Raw genomic sequence first — 19,621 nt, 5'->3', positions numbered from 1 at the left:
CGGGGATCATGACCCAAGCCGAAGGTAGTCACTTAACCAACTGAGCCACCCAGGCGCCCCTGAAGTAGATAAATAAAAACAAAACCAAAAAAAGAGTAAAGAAAAAAGAAAAAATGTATTATTGAAGTACAGTTGATATACAATGTTATATTAGTTTCAGATGTACAATATATCGATTTGACAATTCTATTTATCACTCAACGCTCCCCAAGAGAAGTGTAGTCACTATCTGTTACCATACCAAGTGATCCAATAATTCCACTACCCAAAGAAAATGTATTTACCCAAAGAAAATGAAGACACTAATTTAAGAAGAAATTTGCACCCCTATGTTTATGGCAGCATTATTTACAATAGCCAAGAGATGGAAGCAGCCCAAGTGTCCACTGACTGATGAATGGATAAGGAAGATGTGGTATGTTATACAATGGAATAGTACTCAGCCATCAAAAAGAGTGAGATATTGCCCCTTACGACAATACAGATGGACCTAGAGGTTATTGTGCTAAGTGAAATAACTCAAGTCACAGAAAGACAAATACCGTATGATTTCATTTATATGTGGAATCTAAAAAACAAAACCAACAACCAAAAAAACCAGAAGTTTGTTCGAGTTATAAAATAAATAAGTCACGAAGAGGAAAGGTACAGCATAGGGAACATAATAATACTGTAATAATATTGTATAATGCTTTCTTTTTCTTCTGTTTATTGCCACTTGACCTATTTATTTATGGTTCATCTCCTCTGACTGGACGTAAGCTCCTTCAGAGCGGAGACTTTGTCTTATATACTGTGTGTGCAGTTCCTAAAACAGCACCTGACACATATTAGGCCCTAACAATACAGTTATAGAACAGAATATATATCATGCCACTTTATTTTTCAAAGAGCATGTGCATATGCACAACTACATACACATAAGAATGCACAGAAAGAAGTCTAAAATTCAGGACATATTCCAAGATGTTGAAAAGTTATCTCTCGGTGGTGGAGTTATATATAATTGTAACCTTTCAAATTAATTTTGGGGGGACATTATATTTTCTAAAACAAATGTGGATCACTTATGTAACAAATACATTAAGAGCTGAAAAATAAGCCGCTCCTTAAATAAGCCCCAGAGAGGTTAAGTAATTTGCCCAAGGCCCCGCAGCCAGTAAGGGGTGGAGCTGAGATCTGAACCCAAGCCGTCTGGCTCCTCTCTGCAGTATTGCTTTCCCAGTGCCACAGGGCCATTCTTTCAGACCTTTCCCTAAGAAACCTGTACTACCGCGGTGGGGTCTCCAAAAAGCAGCCTTATCAGATAGGAGAAACATGATTAGTTCCAACCCCTCCCAAAGACATGTAAACAGCTGTCAGCAAAACCAAAGGGCATAATAAGGTGCCAGAGAGATTGGGGCTGCAGACTGGGAGGTCTGGGGATCCATCAGCAACAGCACTGCACTCTGCCATGCGTCCTGGGGAGGGAGGGGAGGCAGAAGCACGTGTCCCTCAGCTCTGGGGGTACGGCTAGAACAGGCTCTGGTGGGGCACAGAGAGGGACTGAAGACGATCCCGCTTACCATAGGGGACAACGGCTGTTTCGACTTGTGTGTGTTGTATCGCCCCCCACTGCTCCCCACCAAAGATGCCAGTGCTGGCTCTCGAGGAAGGACGCCTGGGGTGGGCTCCGAGGAGAGGGGCCTTGTGGTGGTCTTGCAGCCCTTGTGGGGCTTAGGGCAGCAGGGATGTTTTGGCAGCAGGAGCCGTCGTACCAATGCACCCCAGCTGAAAAGCGGCCCTATACACACGTTCCTTCTCTCCGCAGCGCAGGCGGGCAGGCTGGCGTGCCTCCTAAGACCCTTGAAGAGTCTCCTGAAAGGCTTTCTCCCGGAATAAACCCACCCCCTGTCCTCTACCCGGACGCGAGAGCCCAAGTGCTTTCAGAGGCGGAGGCAGGGCTGTGGAGAGGAACAGAGCGGCTGCCTTTCTTGCTCTCTGCCAAAGCTAGCTTAGCCAAATCCCCAGGAAGACGCTGTTGCACAGGAAACATGAAAACGCAAACCACAGACAGTCTGCGCTCCTTCCCATACACATGTTCAAACAAGACTGCTTTCCAGCCGTTACTGATGACTTCTACACGATGAGGTAATTTCTATGGCTCAGTCTGTGGCTTTTGCTCTCCTTTCATTACGATGAGCCAGTTTCAACTTATTTGACCCAGATGTGCAGGCTCAGGGGAGCCGGGGAGAAGCAACAGCAAAGCATGAGCTCGTGTGAAGCCCACCCCCACCCCCCTTCCACCTGGGCCAAGCAGAGCCACCCAGGTGACGGGGCAGATGGCGGGGCGCTCTATCAAAGGACCCAGACAGAGGCCTGGCAAGGAGAGGGGCTGCAGGGTCTCCTGGGGACTTGAATTATTTTCGCTCCTCTTGGGGATCTCCCCTGATGAGGCCACCCTCTCCTCAGCCCGGGCCTCATGGTGGCCAGAGAGCAGGCGGGAGGCTGGAGAAGAGGCGGTCCGTGTCCTGCACCACAGGGAAGCTGGAAGTACTCAAGGGGAGGCCTGAAGAGACTTCCAGATCAAAAATAAACAGGGATGAAGGGTGTGGTCGGGATCCTACTGGAAGCTCTGGCCGCTCCACAGCGAACCTTCAAACCACTAATTACCTGTCTCCAGGACAGCTCAGAGATGCTATTAGAGGCAGAGGAAAGGCAGATGCAGATTTTAGCCAGGCCCTGGATCTGACAGGCTCCTTCCCTCCTCCTCCTCAGTTCTCCGAGGCCCCGGAGGGAGAGGAGGGGCGAATGACAGGACCCAATGGCTCACAAGCAAATTCGGCAACTCTGAATGCTGCTCCAGGGCTGCCTGGGGTGGCCGGCCTTTGGTTACATGGTATCAGGGTGGTCTGTTAGGAATGGGAAATGCTGCTATATGATGGCTGTGGGGCTTACAGCATCCCACAAAGTTCCATCTGAACAGAAGGACTGAGAACTGGTACTGAATGAGATAATGGAGGCACGGACAGACAGTCCTGCCCTTAGAGCTGAGAGACCCCCACATCCCCGCACCCAGGAAGAAGCTGTTCTGGGGTTAAGCAGACCAGTCTACAAAAGCTATTGGACCGAACACTCGGGAGTTCCAAAACACGGCCCCTCTCTCAACTTCCTGCCTAGAGGCATCGCCTTATTTACTCAGAGAGGAGCACACGGACTCGGTCTCGGTGCAACATCCATGGACACTGCCATATTGTGTCCACTGGCCGGAAGCGGGCAGAAGATCAAAGAAACAGGGGATATCCCCCACTGAGAGGGGCCCAGGACTACCAGAATTTTAGGTTATCACTCACTAAGAAGTCTGGATCAGAACCAGGCTGCCACAGGCTGGCAGTGCCAGCCGGAGCCAAGCAATGAAGTGGAACCAGCTATCCTGTGGGTGATCCGCCTTCACCCACTGGTCCTGAGTAAGCTGACTCTTCTGCTGACTTGAGCCTCAAGACTGCCACAAAGTCTTGGGACCTTGCCCCATCTGGGAGAGAGAACGAGAACACCAGTCTTGTGATGGTGACTACATCTCAGTAGCTCAGGATCTACTCAATTTCTCACTTCTGAATGCAATGGCTTCTCCCAGCTTCGTGGAAGCCATGAGCCTAAATGGAGAATTGAACAGAGGGAGGAGATGGGGACACAGAGGAGGCAGTGTGCAAGGGTTCCCTGAGCTGAGGTGGCAGAGGAAGGAGAGCATGAGCCAATTAGACCGCCAAGAGAAAGGAAGACCCCAGATTCTGGCTGAAGAATTTTACCCAGGTGTTAGGGGCCTTTCCATCTTGAAATGTCTGCTTGTTGTTATTCTACTGTCCCTCCAAGCCCCACAAGGGGCTTGGCTCCCTGGTGTCAGGAGCTCTGAAGCACCCAGGGAGAAAAGTAGACAGAAATCTGCTATCTTGGGGCGCCTTGGTGGCTCAGTCGGTTAACTGCCTGCCTTTGGCTTGGGTCATGATCCCGGGGTCCTGGGAATTGAGCCCCACGTCAGGATCCCTGCTCAGTGGGGAGTCTGCTTCTCCCTTTCCTCCCCGCTTGTGCTCTCAGTCACTCTCTCTCTCTCTCAAACAAATAAATAAAATCTTAGGGAAAAAAAAGAAATCTGCCATCTTTAAGTGGCCTCAAGTGATGAAACCAAAGGAGTAGATTCCTGTGGGTTCACTCACTTTTTCCGCTGCCCCATTTCAAAGCCCAGCTAATGCTAGGAGCCCACCCTACAGCTCTGTCCACAGTGTTGTCCTTACCCAGAACACCCCTTCTACCTCCCAGAACGCCCTCCCATCACCATATCCAGCCGTCCCAGGGGCCACCATGTCCCCAGCTGTGGGGTGGAGCTGCCTCCGCACACTCTAACCCACCCGCTCCCAGTGTGCACCTCTCCACAGCCTCATGCTCTCCATTAGCATCTCACAGGTGCATCTCCGTAGACAGGTGTAATTCACCAGAGTTTGGGGTCCACATATCTTGGGGGTATGCAGTACTTGCTGATGAACTGACAAGCCCATGTAATGAGGGTCATTCAGGCTATGAAGGAAGGAGGGGCAGAGGCTCCAATCCAGGCTAATCTGATCATCTGCTTCTTTGTTTTGTTTGGTGATGAGGTTAACATCCTAAGAAATATCTATCCAAGCATCACATGAATAAATTCTCAAATAATTCAGAAGTCTAATACCCAAACCTTTTCATTGAAATAAACACTAACAATAGTTGGGTATTTACTATCCCAGTCTTTAATGAGTTTACATATATATGAACATATCTACATAAAGGTCTTTTTTTTTAAGAGTTTATTTATTTGAGAAAGAGAGAGAGCACAAAGCGGGGGGGGCATGGCTCCCCGCCGAGCAGGGAGCCCGACACGGGGCTTGATCTCAGGACCCTAGGATCATGACCTGAGCCAAAGCTTAGACACTTAACCAACTGAACCACCCAGGCACCCCAAGGTCTTTTCTTTTTTAAGTACAAATGGGTGGATCCTTTATGTGACCTCTGGCCTGACAGTACATACCTAGCTGTCTCCAAGTACCCAGGTACAGAGGAAGGGAAATGAAGCTGTAAGTTGGGATCAACCGAAGGGCATCTAGAGAACAGCTGTACCAACTGGTTCCATCCAATGCCATACCCTCATCCCAGGGGTAGGCACTTAATGCCAGATGAACAGGAGGGCCGTCATCCAAAGACAGAAAACCACGGACTAGAGGAGTGGTCGGCAAGCTTTTCTGCAAAATGTGACAGTAAATATTTTAGGTGTTGTAGGTCATGCTGTCTCTTTTTCATATTCTTTTTAGTTTTTTCCTGTTTAAAACAACCCATTAAAAATGTAAAACCCATTCTCGGCTCTTAGGCCATACAAAAGCAGCAGCCCACGAGCTACAGTGGACAAGAGAGCGTGAGGGGTCCAGCGTGGGTGCTGGTGACTCCAGCGTGCCGATCAAACTGCGCCAACAAGGCCCGCTCCCCATCCACACAGCACAGGGCCGGCTACGCATCCAGGAGGACTGTTGTGGAAATAGACCTACCAGTGGATGGTGGACAAACCCCACATCAGCTCACTAGATTATCAGCCTGCTTCTTCATTTTTAAACACAAACGAACTAACATTCACCAGACGTTAAGAGAAAACCAGCAGCCTGAAAAAGAATGACCAAAATAAACAACCAGAACCAGATCCCAGAGGAAATGAGATCATGGATGGGTCAGGAGATAATTTTTTAAATAATTCTAATTAGTGTGTCAGAGAAAGTCAATTTGGACCCTGTAAAGCAAGAGCAAGATGCTAAGAAAATGAAATAGAGAGTCAGAGGGAAGAAAATTAAAAATATGATTGCCAAATTAAAACCTTCACTAGAAAGGTCTGGAAGATAAAGTTAAGACAATCTACTGGACTGTAAAAAGAAAAGACATAAATGGGAAAAGCGGGAGAACAGAAGCAATACACAGGATCACTCTAGGAGATTAACACCTAATAGGGTTTCCAGTAAGAGGAAATAAAGGAAACAGAGGGAAGGAAATTATCAAAGAAATAACAGAAAAAAATGTACAGAGCGGAATAATGACATAAGACTTTAAATCGAAAGGGTCCAAAAGTACCAAGTACAATGAATGAAAAAAAAATCCAACCTTGACACAGCCTTACAATACTTCAGTACACCTAAGATAAAGAGCATACCAAGATAAGCTTCCAGAGAAGGAAACTAACAAAGCAAGAAAAAAAAAAAAAGAATGAAAATGAAAAACTAAGTTAACTGTACGAAAATGAAAATCAAACTGTCATCAGATGTCTTGTTAACAACAATGGATGCTTGAAGTCAACAGATCAGTGCCTTTAATGTTTTGAGGGAAAAGAAATTTAAATTCTGTATTCGGTCAAACCATCAATCAAAAGTGAGGGCAAAATAAAGGATTCAAGGTTTACCTTTCATGTGTTCTTTCTGAGGAAGTACTTAAGACTGTACTTCAGCTAAGTAAGAGACTAAAGAGAGACATCAAACCCAGAGAACAGTGGATCTAACCCAGCAATGCTGTGACAGGATGTCTCAAGTTGACAGCCATAAGCATGCCTATAAAGAATCAGCTGTCCAGATTGGAGCAGCAGGAAAGAGTGTTCTGGAAACAATATTTCCAGGAAGGAAGGACTTATCATGTAATGAATTATCAAACTAAGTGGCTGGATAATTTCAAAAACAGAGTAAAGGCTCAGGATTCTTTTAACCACAATTAAAAAAAAAAAAAGAGGCAACTAGAAACTTTATGAAAAAGGAAAAACATTAAAAAATGGCTCAAATATGAAGTAAACTAAAAAGCAGCATGATTTGGAGGAACTGCTGGGATGTGAGAACAGGGCATCCATTTGACCTAGACATCAGACGCATCCTCCTTCCAGGGGCATGGGGATCTCAAGTACTGGGCAGGTGGGAGAGGAACTAGAATCCCAGCACTCTGCTTGAGTGTGTAGCGCACATTAATCTGGCCACCATAATGTAAACGCTGTTTACTGGCGGGCAGCTCAGAATCTACTTACAGACAAAGCACACAAGACTTGATTACAATCATGCAACAGAACATACCATAAAACAATGTGAAATACAAGCATGGCTGACAGAGAAATCAGGAGACAGCAAAGCAAGTGAAGGCTAGAGGCATGGACGGATATTCTTAACTGACAGAGTGACAACCTCAAGGAAAGGGATCAAGGGCTAAAGGTTTCAGTGTATTTAGGATTCCAAAGGCAATTTTTAAAAACCCTAAAAATAATAATATAAACATTAAAAATTGGAAGGAGAGGGGAGGGAGGGTGTGAAATGTATAAAGGAGCTAAACTTCTCCATCTCCACTGTGGGGGACCAAGAAGGTCAAAATGTGACAAATCAAGAAGTTGCATTATCTTACTTTTCAGTTAAGGGTCTAGAGGAGACTACCAGAAGCACTAACCCCAGAAATTCTCTTCATGGTAGTTGCTTCTGGAAAGTGGGACCAGGGTGGGGCAGGGTGGTACAAAAGCCCGTTCCTGGCCATGTATATAAGCCTTTCAGTACTATCTGATGACTTGACCATGTGACTGTATGACTTTGATGAATGGCCTACCCCTACCACAGAGAGACCTATTCAGTAGTTCCAGATTCTGTATTCAAGAAAGCTCCATAAGCATTTGTGATGAATAGTTCTAGTTAAGAATCACACTACTAAATAAACCTCTAGAGTTCCATTCAAACCTGAGATACTGTGGTTCTATGCTCTCACAGGATACTGAAGCCCACGGAGGTGGGCTAGCCAGCGATCTGATTCCTCATTTTCCATTGAGAGAAACTGAGTCTCAGAGCAATTCCATGACTTGCCCTGGTGTCACCCACTGGCCGAAAGCCTGGGGTGTTTCTCATGTTAGACGATGGGGCTCTTCAACACCCCGCCCAGGAGGTAACCTTTCTGGCAAGACTGTCCCTGTTGGTCACTGCTCCGAGAACTCTTATCCTTCAGCTCAGCTGCAATGGGAGGCCTGCCGAGAACACCCACAGGGGATGGGGTGACAGGCCCGTGCCAGTACGTGCTGGAGTGGAGCCCACGGAGCCTGGTACCGAGCCTTCTCCTCCAGTAGCTGGAGGACCTCCCCACACTGCCCTACTCTGCCAGGGCTGGCCCCATGCTGGAGCACGCTCCAGCACAGCACAGGCTCCCCTGTCCACCACAGAGAAGAGAGTCAGGCCCCACCACTTCCCTGCACCGGAGAAAAGGTGGTATGCAGAAATAGAAGTCCGCTAACACCCAAAACCCAGAGGAAGGAGGCCTTAATCATACACTTTCAGTTACAGTGACTGGAAACCAAATTTGAGAATGAAGGCAGGACTCTACAAATTAGTGGGAGAAAATCCTTAGCTCTTCTAAGGACCTGCTGGTTTTTCTTAACTTTGTTTTTTGCCTTTTTTTTTGTTTTTGTTTTTTTCTTAACTTTTAATTGGTAAATACATTGTACAATATAAAACTTGTATGGGAATACACATTTTTATATATACACACATATGTACGTAAATATAAAATAGGTACTGTTTAAAGACCTAAAATAAAACAAAAGAACACCCATGCACGGAGCGTGCAGCATGCAGCCCGAGAAACTTTGGGTGTCCCCTCTGCCCTCCCCCTACCAGGGATAATCACTTTGCTGAACTAGGCATTCATCATTTCTTAACCAACTGAGCCACCCAGGCGCCCATAGGCATTCATCATTTCTTTCTTTGTCTTATTAACTTTATTATTTATGCATGCATCCCTAAGCAGTATATTGTTTAGTTCTGCTTGTTTTTCAACTTTATCTAATTGGAACCACACTGTGTATATTTTGTGTCTTGCTTTTCTTGCTCTACATGGTGAGATTCTTGATGTGTGTAGCTGCGGCTCATTCATTTTCATTGCACGGAAGAAGCAGTCCGGTGCAGGGAAACACCTTGATTAACTTATCCAGTCTATTGTTTGGTGATATCTGGATTGTTTCTAGTTTTTTCTATCGTGAACAATGCTACCAGAGGAAAGTTTTATGGGAATGGCTAGTTTTTAAAATGCTCCTTCCAAACAAGCCCTCACTCTGGACTCCAGGGGTCCTGGTTTTGCCTCTGTAAGGAGCACAGGGAAGAAAACCATGCCTATAGCTAAAGTATCCAGAGTTCTCTGCAACCAAAAGAAGATGTGATTCCTAGGTTCCCTCTACTCCCTGCCCCGGCCTCACTCACACACAGACGCCTCCTCCTCCTCTGAACCCGAGATTCCACGCCCCTGCTCTACATTGGGGAAAACAATTGGCCTTTTTAGACACGGTCTGGATTTCTGAGTCACACCTCTCTCTCTACTCTCCCCACCCCCCCACGTCCCCCAGGTAAGAGAGAACAGAGATCTTATGAAAGGGCTCCATTGATGGCCACAGGTGTGAGAGCGTGAGAGCTGAAGAAGCAGATGATCCAGGCTCTGCCCTGCATGGACGGCCGGGGCAGCACTGACATGCCAGCCGTCTGGCCCACTCGGCCCTCACGTTTGCCACATGGCCACAGGGGGAAGAAAGGAAACCTGCCCATGGTCAGGGCCAGGCATTTTTCCACGTTATCTATACTGTTCCATTTAAGGCTCACGCAATCTTAAAGGGAGAAACCCCATAATAGAAGATGACTAACACCTAACCAAATATACATCATATGCCAGTCACTGTGCCAAGTGTTTTATATGCCTTATTTCCATGGGTCATAACCCATGACAATGATGATGAGATTAATTTAGGAAGTTAAGACCAGCATTTAAAAGGAAACAGACAAGACTGGAATTCAGTTGAAAATACTAGCGAGTGTCCGGTAAAGTAAGGGTAAGTATTGTTTTGTGAACCTTTTGTTTCTCTTATATCCACTGTGTTTATTCATAAGTACCGGGTCACAATGTAAGATGTATCTCTCACTCTGGGCGGAGGCTAAAACATTTTCTTTTTTTTTTTTAAGGGAGGGGAGGGGAAGAGGGAGAGAGAATCTTAGCCGGACATGGGGCGATTGCTCACGACCCTGAGATCATGACCTGAGCAGAAATCAAGAGTCGGATGCTTAACCGACTGAGCCACCCAGGTGCCCCTAAAACATTTCCTTATGTCATTTGTTTCATAACCATCTCAAGATATGCTCAGTTACTAACCTAATTTAACAAGAACATAACTGAGGCGACTTCCCCAACTACATCTGTGTTGCACACCACAGCCATCAACTGCCCCCTCAAGCTCCCGACAAAACAGCCTCTTCTCTGTTCCTCTTTCCTCCTCCACGACACATGCTGTTCCCTCAGCCCCAAATACTCCCCCACCCCCCTCACCAGCTCTTTGCACAGCTGGTTCCTTTCCATCCTGCAGGTCTCAGCTTGAGTGTCAGCTCTGCAGAGAGCCCTCCTGGGCCCGCAGCCCGAGCAGCCCCTCTCTAGCTCACGGCCACTGAAACGCTTGTTTCCTTGTCTGCTGGCTGCTTCTGTCCCTCCATTACAACTCCAAGGACACAGCGAATACCTAATGCATACACCTAGCACAGCGCCGAACACGGAGAAGGCACTTCGTCTCTGTTAAACGAATACAAAAAACTTACCAAGTCTTCACAGCTGGGGAAACGGCAAAGCCAGGATCCCAGCACAGATGATGTCCGACCCAAGGCTTGCTCTTCAGCTCTGCACTACACTAAACTCAGAAACAGCATGACACTGTCTCAGGCCACACTTACTTAGTAAGTATTGGCACTAGGACAGGACCCGAGCCTGTCTCACTCCAACACCCCCGGCTCTCTCTAGCGTGTCAACAGGGTGGGGGGCCATGAGTGGCTCCAACGGGCAGCCTCTTGGGGACAGCTGAGAATTTGGGAGGGCTAAAGGAGAATGCAAAACCTTCAGGCTGGAAGAGAAGAAGAAATTTGCCAGTGAGTGGAGAGATAGCAGAAGAAATCAGGAGAGCAGTCAGCTCAGAAACTGGGGGTGCAGAGGGCTTCCCTCAGCAAGCAGTATGATGGGAAGGACGTCGGGAGGAATAGCCAGAGATGGCAGAAAAACTCAAAATGGCAACTGTGCAGGGGGCTTCGGGGGCAGAGGCTGCAGGAACCATGCCTTAAGGCCTCTCCAGGCAGTGTTAAGAGCTGGTGACTCGGACTCTGAGATTGGAAAGGTGGGGCCGGGGCCCAGAAGACTCCAGCAAAGAGGCCAAAGGAGCTGGCCACAGGAATACTTTGGCAATGCCGCCACCTCGTGGTTGTGGAACACTTGGCCCACAGGAAAAACAGCCTAGTCAGTTTGTGGGTTCATTTTCCAGCAGCATTTAGGGAGCACCCAGTGGGTCGAGACCTCTGTTCCCTACATCCAGGCAATGACCAAACCCTGCTGAGTTTACTTCCCTCTTTCACATAGTAACTGGTGGAACGTCCCTCCCCAAACAAGATTACAGGCAGAGCAGATGTCTTACTCATCTCAAGCTCCAGGACCCAGCGTAGGGCCCCGCACGTGAGAATAATCATAGCAGCTATTATTCAATATGTGCTAAGTGTTTTTAAAGACATTAGTGTGTCTGAGTCTCACATTTTACCTAGGAGGTACCTAGGACCTCCGAAGAGAGATGTCAGGTAGGCGCTTATTGCAATGAGCCTGGAGTCCTTGGAGGGAGGGATGGAGATAGAGAAAGAAACATGGGCATCACCACACACAGACGGTATTTAAAAACCAGTACTTCTCAAAGTCTGAGGTGCATGTGACTTGCCGGGGGAGGGGCGGTTGCGTTTAAAACACAGATACTAATTCTGACTTCGGAGCGGGGTCTGAGATTCGGCATGTCTAACAAGCTCCAGGATGATAGCCGTACGGCTGGTCCACAGACCACACTATGAGTGGGAAAGAATCTGGAACGGGGGTTAATGAATTATGGCCAGAGGATGAGCTCTGTGGCCTGTTTCTCTACACCCAGCAAGCGAAGAGTGGCATTTTCATTTCTAAAGCAGTTGTTTTTTAAAAAAAAAAAAAAAAAAAGGAAGGAAGAATATGTGAAAGAGACCACTGATGTGGCTCATAAAGCTTAAAGTATTTCCTCTCTGGTCCTTTACAGTAAAAGTCTGCCAACCCCTGATCTAGACTATCATCCAGGGGACAGGGTGTATGGCCATATGAGAGAGAGAGGAGGGCTGAGACCTGAAACAAATTTTTATGACTTCCACTCACCGTGCTTAGTTTGGCGAGGGAAAATAAAAGTAAAATGAGCTGCATGTATACTAATGTTTATGCAAAGACAGTGAGCCCCAGAAACGATGAGTTCACATCTGAAGCTCCCAGGGGGGTAGGGGATGGTAGTGGGCAATACTGGGGAAAAGGCAGGAGACATCTGGGGTTCTGAGTGGGGAGGAAGACCTGTAGTGAGCGGATAACTGACTGCCTCTTTCAGTGCTTAGCTTAAAAAAAAAAAAAAAAAAAGACAAAAATAGAAAGCCAGGGCAGCGGCCACCACCACCTGTGTGCGGTATCACAGAAGTACTGGAAAAATAAAAGGAAAAGGCAAAGCTGCGAATTCCACAGGGTTTCTCTGTGCAGCAGAACCTTCTGTATTTTGACTGAGGGTGGGGAGTGTGGGCAGAGGGACTGGGGAAGGCGAGAGAAAGGGGTGGCGGCAGAACAGTGACCTCAGAGCCTATAGTCTGGGGGCTGCTCCAAGTGGTGTTTGGCTACAGAGCCTTCTGTCCTGCTACCACCACCCTCTGCTGAGGGCTACATTTGCTTAAATGTCAGCGCCTGAGAAAATAAATACAGCTGTCCATTTCCATCAACTCCAACCAATCAGGACTGGCTTGCTTTCAGCGGAGGACCAGGCTGCTCTGCCTTCGGTCATGAAAGGCTTCCTTGCTACACATCAAGTGTTCACATATATTTCCAAAGGACGACAAATAACAGCACCCTTTCTTGCGGGTGTAGAAAAGATTAAACCTATCAAAAGGGCTGTGGCAGGGTATCTGTAAAGCCAAATTACTCTTAAATGCCAGAGGACAAACAAAAAGATAGAAGGATATTACAAAACTGCCGCATACGACAAAGTCAATCCCAGAATTTCCTAGTTGAAAGGAATCTTCAAGGTCAACTGGTCTCTTTCATGCTTCCAACAAGGCTGCCTATTAAACCTAACCATCTAAAAGGAAAAAGCCCACATCACGCCTAGCTTTCGACATGGAAGCTAAAACAAAATAAAGGAAATAAATAAGTTCTTCCTCTTTTTTTTTAATAAAGATTTTTATTTATTTATCTGACAGAGAGAGTAGGAGAGAGAGCATGTGCAAGCAGGGGGAGTGGCAGGCAGAGGGAGAGAAGCAGGCTCCCTGCAGAACAGGGGGAGCCCAATGCAGGACTCAATCCCAGGACTCGGGGATCATGACCAGAGCCAAAGGCAGTCACTTAACCAACTGAGCCACTCAGGCGCCCCCTCTTATTATTATTATATTTTAATCTTATTTATTTGAGAGAGAGAGCGCACAGAGGGAAAAGGAGAAGCAAACTCTCTGCTGGGTGGAGAGTCCAACGCAGGGCTTGATCCCAGCACCTCGAGATCATGAGCTGAAGGCAGACACTTAACCGGCTGAGCCACCCAGATGCCCCAAATTCTTCCTCTTCTTAATAAAAAATCCTGGCAATCCAAAACAAATCTCTGCCTTTTAGCCCATGAATTCCTGCCCTTCCCAAGTCCATCCCCCTCGATTGCACTCACTGTCTCCTGGACTAAAAGTGAGTTCCTTCAAAGAAGTAACTGGTCTTTGCAGCACCCTACACACTGCTCAGCCCCACAGCAGCGTGGTGAGCGAGTCCTCTGTCTACTGAAAGATCTTAGTTTTTCTGCCACCTACTGGCTGTGTGATCTTGGACAAGTCACTTAACCTTTCAAAACCTCAGTTCCCTGACCTGTAAAGTCCAGTCATAACTGGGCTACCTTCGAGTATTATATACGATAACACATGTAAGATAATTAGAATGATGGCTAGCACAATAATAAGAATTTAGTAAGTGTTGACAATCATTATTATTGGGTTAGTAGATGAAATGTTTTATACCAGGAATCACACTCCCTTCCCCAAATATACTACACCAACCTCAGCACTACTGACATTTTTTGTTATGAGGTCCCATCCTCTGTTTTGTAGACTATTCAGGAGCATCCCTGGCCTCTACCCTCTAGGTATCAGCAGCACCCACTTTTCCCCAGTTCTGACAACCAAAACTGTCTTCAGAATTTGCCAAATGTCTCCTGGGGAGGCAGGGTGCAAAATCCCCTCCTGCTTCCATTGAGAACTGTTGCACTAGAATATGCAAACCGGTTTTGCAGAGGAACCACCACACCCCCTAATGTCCCACCAACCCCCTCTCCCCACATGAAGCCACTTCAGCCACCACTTGCTCACCACTCAACTGCCGCGGAGGAAACAGGTGATAGGTGCTGTAAATATCATTGGAGAACTGCAACTGGAGCTCAGGGCTGCCCGTCAGGAGCTGGGCCACCTGCTCTACCTGAAACGGTGTCTTCTCCAGGATTACAACAGCATCCTCTCCATCTCCGTCCCCAGAGGTCTCATTCACCTGTAGGCAGAGAGACACCATCAGTGAGCCCAGGAACAGAGGCAGAAGTTCTGGGGCCTCCTGTTTCTTCTCCCAGAGCAGCCACCTCATTAACCCAAATCCTTGGGGCAGCACTCACATCTTTCTTCTGAAAGATGCAAAGCTTCTCCACTTTCTTCTACTTTAGGCTTGCAGGGCCTCTGTCAAATTCTCCCCACTGTACAGATGAAGAAACATGTCAGAGAGATTAAGTGACTTGCCCAAGGTCACACGAATAGTCAATGTGGAAACAGAAACTAGAATCTGGGTATCGCAATTAACTCCCAGCTCAAAAGTTCTCATGGCTAAACTCTTCAGCAGGTGCTTCAGATGGAAGACAGGTGGGGCTAAGAGAACTAGATGGAATCTTGCAAACAAAACAAGAGACACACAGGCATGGTAGCCTAGGCCCAGGTCCCCCTGATCCTCCCAAAATGAGAGCTCTTGCTAGTTCTAAGGAACCCTAATACCTACCTGCGGCTGGGCCTCCTCACTAGCTCCCAGGATGGTCTCAGTCTCTCCTCAATCCCTTCTATAGAGCTGAGCACATGTTATTAGAGCCAGCTGTACCTATCTGTCTACCAGAAGATACTCTGCATTCCTGAAATTCAGGGATGGTAACTTTCATCTCTACATCCCCAGGACCTAGCTCAGCGCATGAAATGTGCAACTGAATTAGCAATTTAATAAACTGTCTCGTCAGGGCTGAGATCCTATCTCCTACAGTCTCTATGTCGTTCCATAGACGATCCAGGAACATTTACTGGTTCCCAGCACTTTTATATGTTAAATGAATACATGATGAACGGTTTGGGAATTCAACAGGTGATTTTAATCTGCAATACTCTCTATAAATGTTAGTTACTTTTAGTAAAGGAAGACTTAGGAAAATTAACCCTACGTCCGTGGATTTCCTTGATTCTAAGGGTAAACTTGTCTCCTGTACGCCCCGCTCTCACGCAGGCTAGTGGTACACTCTTCCTCCCCCCCCCCCAGTAGTGCTATTGGTATTTTCCGGCCGAGCTCCGGTTTAAATAAAAAAAAAAAAAAAAAAAATCCGCCTCCAAGGCAGTGATTGGCTCACTGCGACCCGCATCCCCGTCCCAGGCTGCCTAATGGTACCTTCCCATGGAGAAAAATGATTTTGTCCCTCGCAGACTCCCTCAGCACTTTTTTCACTCTAAAGCCGGAGAACGGTAAGCGCACAGGGGCGGAGGTACCATTCCCAACGCCCGCTTCCTTTTCTTCTATGCTGGCGGCTTCCGCCTCTTCGCCGTCCAGTTCGCGCTTTCTCTTGCTGGGTTGAGGCGCTAGAGCCGCCATCCTGCCTGGCCAGAGCTGTGCGCCTGCGCCAACCCCAGCCGCGGCCCCGCCCCTCTCGGCGCTCCGGCGGCCGCCGCGTCCCGCCTCCGCGAGCGCGCAGCGACTACAACTCCCGACGGGCTTCGCGGACGCGTCTCGGAGCGCTGGTCCCAGTGACCTGTTCGCGGTGAGCGATTTAATTCAGGCCGCTGCCCGTTGTCCCCTGGCGCTGGCCGGCCTGAGTTGAGCCTGGTGCTGAGGGAAGAGAAAAGAAGGCAGCGAGTCTCTAACCAGGCCGGCTAACGATGCTGCAGTGGACGGGGCCCCCCCCCCCCCCCCGCGCCGCCCCGGGTGGCCGGAGCTGGGAAACACCTTTGGACTCCATGGATGCTTTGCACCTGACACCTTGAGTTGAATACTGACGTTTTAATAAGAATACCAACATTGCTTAGTTAGCGTGGAAGGAATTGTTTCTGAAACAAATCTGTTGAACCAATCTTATTTCTTGGTCGATTTTTTTTTATGAGAGTCATTAAACCATTTCTATTTTTCACCCATTTTCATTTCATAGAAATTTTCATCGTGTTCAGTGCCGAAAAGAAAGGTAAGTGAGCAGGGCAGAAATACATGTCCATACCTTCTTTTCTTCCAGGCCGGGGGCTTCTGCCTCCTCTGTTAACCTAGTTTGCACGTGTGTCTGCTGTCCTATACAGGGATGTGATTTGCAGCTTGAATATGAATCATCTGTCAGTTTCTGTGCTTTTCTTTACTTTTTTTTTCCCATATAAAATTTTATAATTTCTCCCTTTGTAAGTTTTTTGGGGGGGCCGTTATTTCTGGCTAGTCCCTTTTTCCTTGGTGTTATTTGACAGAAATTTTTTCAAATTTAGTCAAAAATTTTGCTGTTTTCGCCAATGTCAGTTTTATTTTGTTTTTGTTTTTTTTCAGACAAAACTGATGAGGGAGGCAATTTTTGCAATTTTCAGTCAGTCAGTAACAAAGTGTATTCTATGTCCATGACCGTTTGCTTTTGGATTGATTATTTCTACCAGAAATATTATTATGAATTGGATAAAAGGCCATTTGTGAAGTAGAGAGCATTAGTAGGGAGACTTAGGACCTGGAATAATTATCTTCAGCCAAAAACTTGTCCACAAGTTTCCTGGATAACATCCCCCACCTTCTGGGAGTATACAGCAGGAGGTCATAAACTGTGTGTAAGACTAGAACAAATGTCTTTGAGGGTAAATGGCCATAGCAAAACCTGTTCAAAAAGTCAAGGCCTAGAAGTTATGGAAATTTCTAAGTTTGCATTCTCTTTCTTTCCCTTTTTTCCTCTCCCCCCTCCCCACACCTATCTCCCCCTCTCCTTTTCCTTCTCCCTCTCTCTCTCCTCTCTGGAAGAGAATTTGAGCAGAATACCTATGTTTTAACAAAAAGAGCACTGAATTAGAGCCGTAAAGTCTGGCCCCAACACTAGCTGTGCAACTTTGGGGAAATCACTTACCCTCTCTAGGCTTCCATTTTCTTTGTGCCAAACACTGTCCATCCTGAACAAGCCAGGGGAGATCTCTACTTTCATAGAATTCACATTCAAATGGAGATGAGGAAAATAGGATAATTTTAGATATGATTAAGTGCTATTTATAGAGTGAAACAGGACAATGTAATAGAGCCTGGGGATAGGGAGGAGATAAGGTGGTCATGGGTGGCTTCTCAGGGAGGTGACATTGAGTTGAGACTTGAAGGATGAGAAGGAACCAGCCTGTGAAGAGACCAGGGAACGTGTATTTCAGGCAGAGATGTCAGAATGCTGAAGACCCTAAAGTAGTAACGAGCTTGACATTTTTTGGAAACAAAAATGGCCCTTGTGGCTAGAATGTAGTGAGCCAAGAGGAGATACAAAATGAAATTCTGGAGAGATTTAATTCATTAGTGGCAAATTCACCGACACAGGTGTAATTGTGATTCAAATATCCGTGAGGTCAGAATTGCATTCCTAAAAAGGCCTGGCTGAAGGAAAGGATGAACTCATAGGAAGGCTCAGCCACCAAAGGACCTCTTAGGATCCCAGACAGCACAGTGCAGCTAGCCTTGATGGCAACACCACAGGGCTTCGCTTGGCTCAGGGGCATTTGTCTGTTGGTGATGTTTTAGTTTCTCTTGCTTGGAAACATTAGAATGCCCTGCACTGCCACATTTAATAGCCATTAGCCATATGTAGATATTTACATTTTGAATTAATTAGAATTAGATAAAAATTCAGTTCCTCGGTCCAACAGCCATGTTTAAAGTGCTTGATAGCTTCATACGGCTACGGACTGTCACACTGGGCAGCACAGATGTGGATCATTTCTACCATCACAGAAAGTTCAACTGCAGTATTAGAAGGTTATTACTGGCAAGTCTGTCAATAAGCATTAATCCTTCAGTCTTCTTGAGGAATCTCAAAACTTCTCCCAAAACTTTTTTTTTTTTTTTTTCCATTTTATTTTAAAGAAGGACTAGACACTTCCATTTCAGGCCTTATGATAGATATCCCTAAAAACAGGTCAGCTAAAAACACCTGAATGTGACGTGCCTGGGTGGCTCAGTCCTTAAGGGTCTGCCTTCGGCTCAGGTCATGATCCCAGGGTCCTGGGATCGAGCCCCGCATTGGGCTCCCTGCTCCGAGGGAAGCCTGCTTCTCCTCCCACTCCCCCTGCTTGTGTTCCCTCTCTCGCTGTGTCTCTCTCTGTCAAATAAATAAAATCTTAAAAAAAAAAACAACACCTGAATGTTCTGGCTGCAAAATTAAAAACATCCATTTGGTTACATTGCTGCTTCTTAATAAAATTTTCAGAAATGAAAAATGTGGGAGCATGAGTCTATAGAATGGTTAAGTGGACACCGAAGCTTAAGTTCTAAGAGTGATTGCTGGTTTCTGGAAGTCTAGAGCCTTGAGCTTGCTTTTTTTTTTTTTTTTTTTTTTTTTTAAATTTTTTTTTTTCAGAGACACAGTGGGAGAGGGAACACAAGCAGGGGGAGTGGGAGGAGAAGCAGGCTTCTCTCGGAGCAGGGAGCCCGATGCGGGGCTCGATCCCAGGACCCTGAGATCATGACCTGAGCCGAAGGCAGACGCTTAACTGACTGAGCCACCCAGGTGCCCCTAGCCTTGAGCTTTCATTGTGATGTTTAAGGCACAGGAGACAGGCCCTGGGGGTTTGTGCCAGGTGAGGGACTGGAAGAGAGCATTTCCCTTAGAGTCAAGATCTCTAAGGTCCACCACCTCAATGGAAGGGACAACTACTAAAAACAAAACAAAAGCTCCCCACTAAAGGAGACAAGATATTTAGGAAGGTTATCTGTCTCAACATCTGGCTGTGTAGGGAAGGAAAAAATCCCCTGAAAATTCATAACCACAGGCCAATCTTCACGCAGGTTTAGAATTCAGATTTGTACTGTCTATGTGATCCAGGAAATTCAAATTGAAAAGTTATTTAAGCTGGTCTTGTATTTTTCATTGACTGCTTACTCTATGCTAAATTGACTCCAGAAGAAATGGAAAATCTCAACAGATCTACAACTCTTTAAAACATTGAAATTGTGGTTTTAAATCTTTTTCCCACAAAGAAATGCCAAGCCCAAATGGATTAACAGATGAGTCTACCAAACATACAAGGAACAATTGAGTTCCAAGCTTTTAAAC

At 46.6% G+C, this 19,621-nt stretch overlaps 1 protein-coding gene across 1 annotated transcript in view; it reads right to left on the bottom strand.

Moving 5' to 3' along the window:
• DCPS (decapping enzyme, scavenger) overlaps window positions 1-16,213 on the bottom strand; it is a 37,531-nt gene extending 21,318 nt beyond the window's left edge. Inside the window, exons 1-2 of the mRNA XM_032426353.1 lie at window positions 15,754-16,213; window positions 14,439-14,613 (exon numbers count right to left, since the gene is read on the bottom strand). Coding sequence (XP_032282244.1) covers window positions 14,439-14,613; window positions 15,754-15,954 — 376 coding nt within the window. The 5' untranslated portion in view covers window positions 15,955-16,213. The remainder of the gene's footprint in view (window positions 1-14,438; window positions 14,614-15,753) is intronic.
• Between the last annotated feature and the right edge of the window lie 3,408 nt (window positions 16,214-19,621).

Source organism: Phoca vitulina, unplaced genomic scaffold, assembly GCF_004348235.1.
Source record: "Phoca vitulina isolate PV1807 unplaced genomic scaffold, GSC_HSeal_1.0 scaffold34, whole genome shotgun sequence".
Lineage (NCBI taxonomy): Eukaryota > Metazoa > Chordata > Mammalia > Carnivora > Phocidae > Phoca > Phoca vitulina.
Note: the sequence above shows the minus strand (reverse complement) of the source record. Positions and strands in the feature narration are given on the sequence as shown.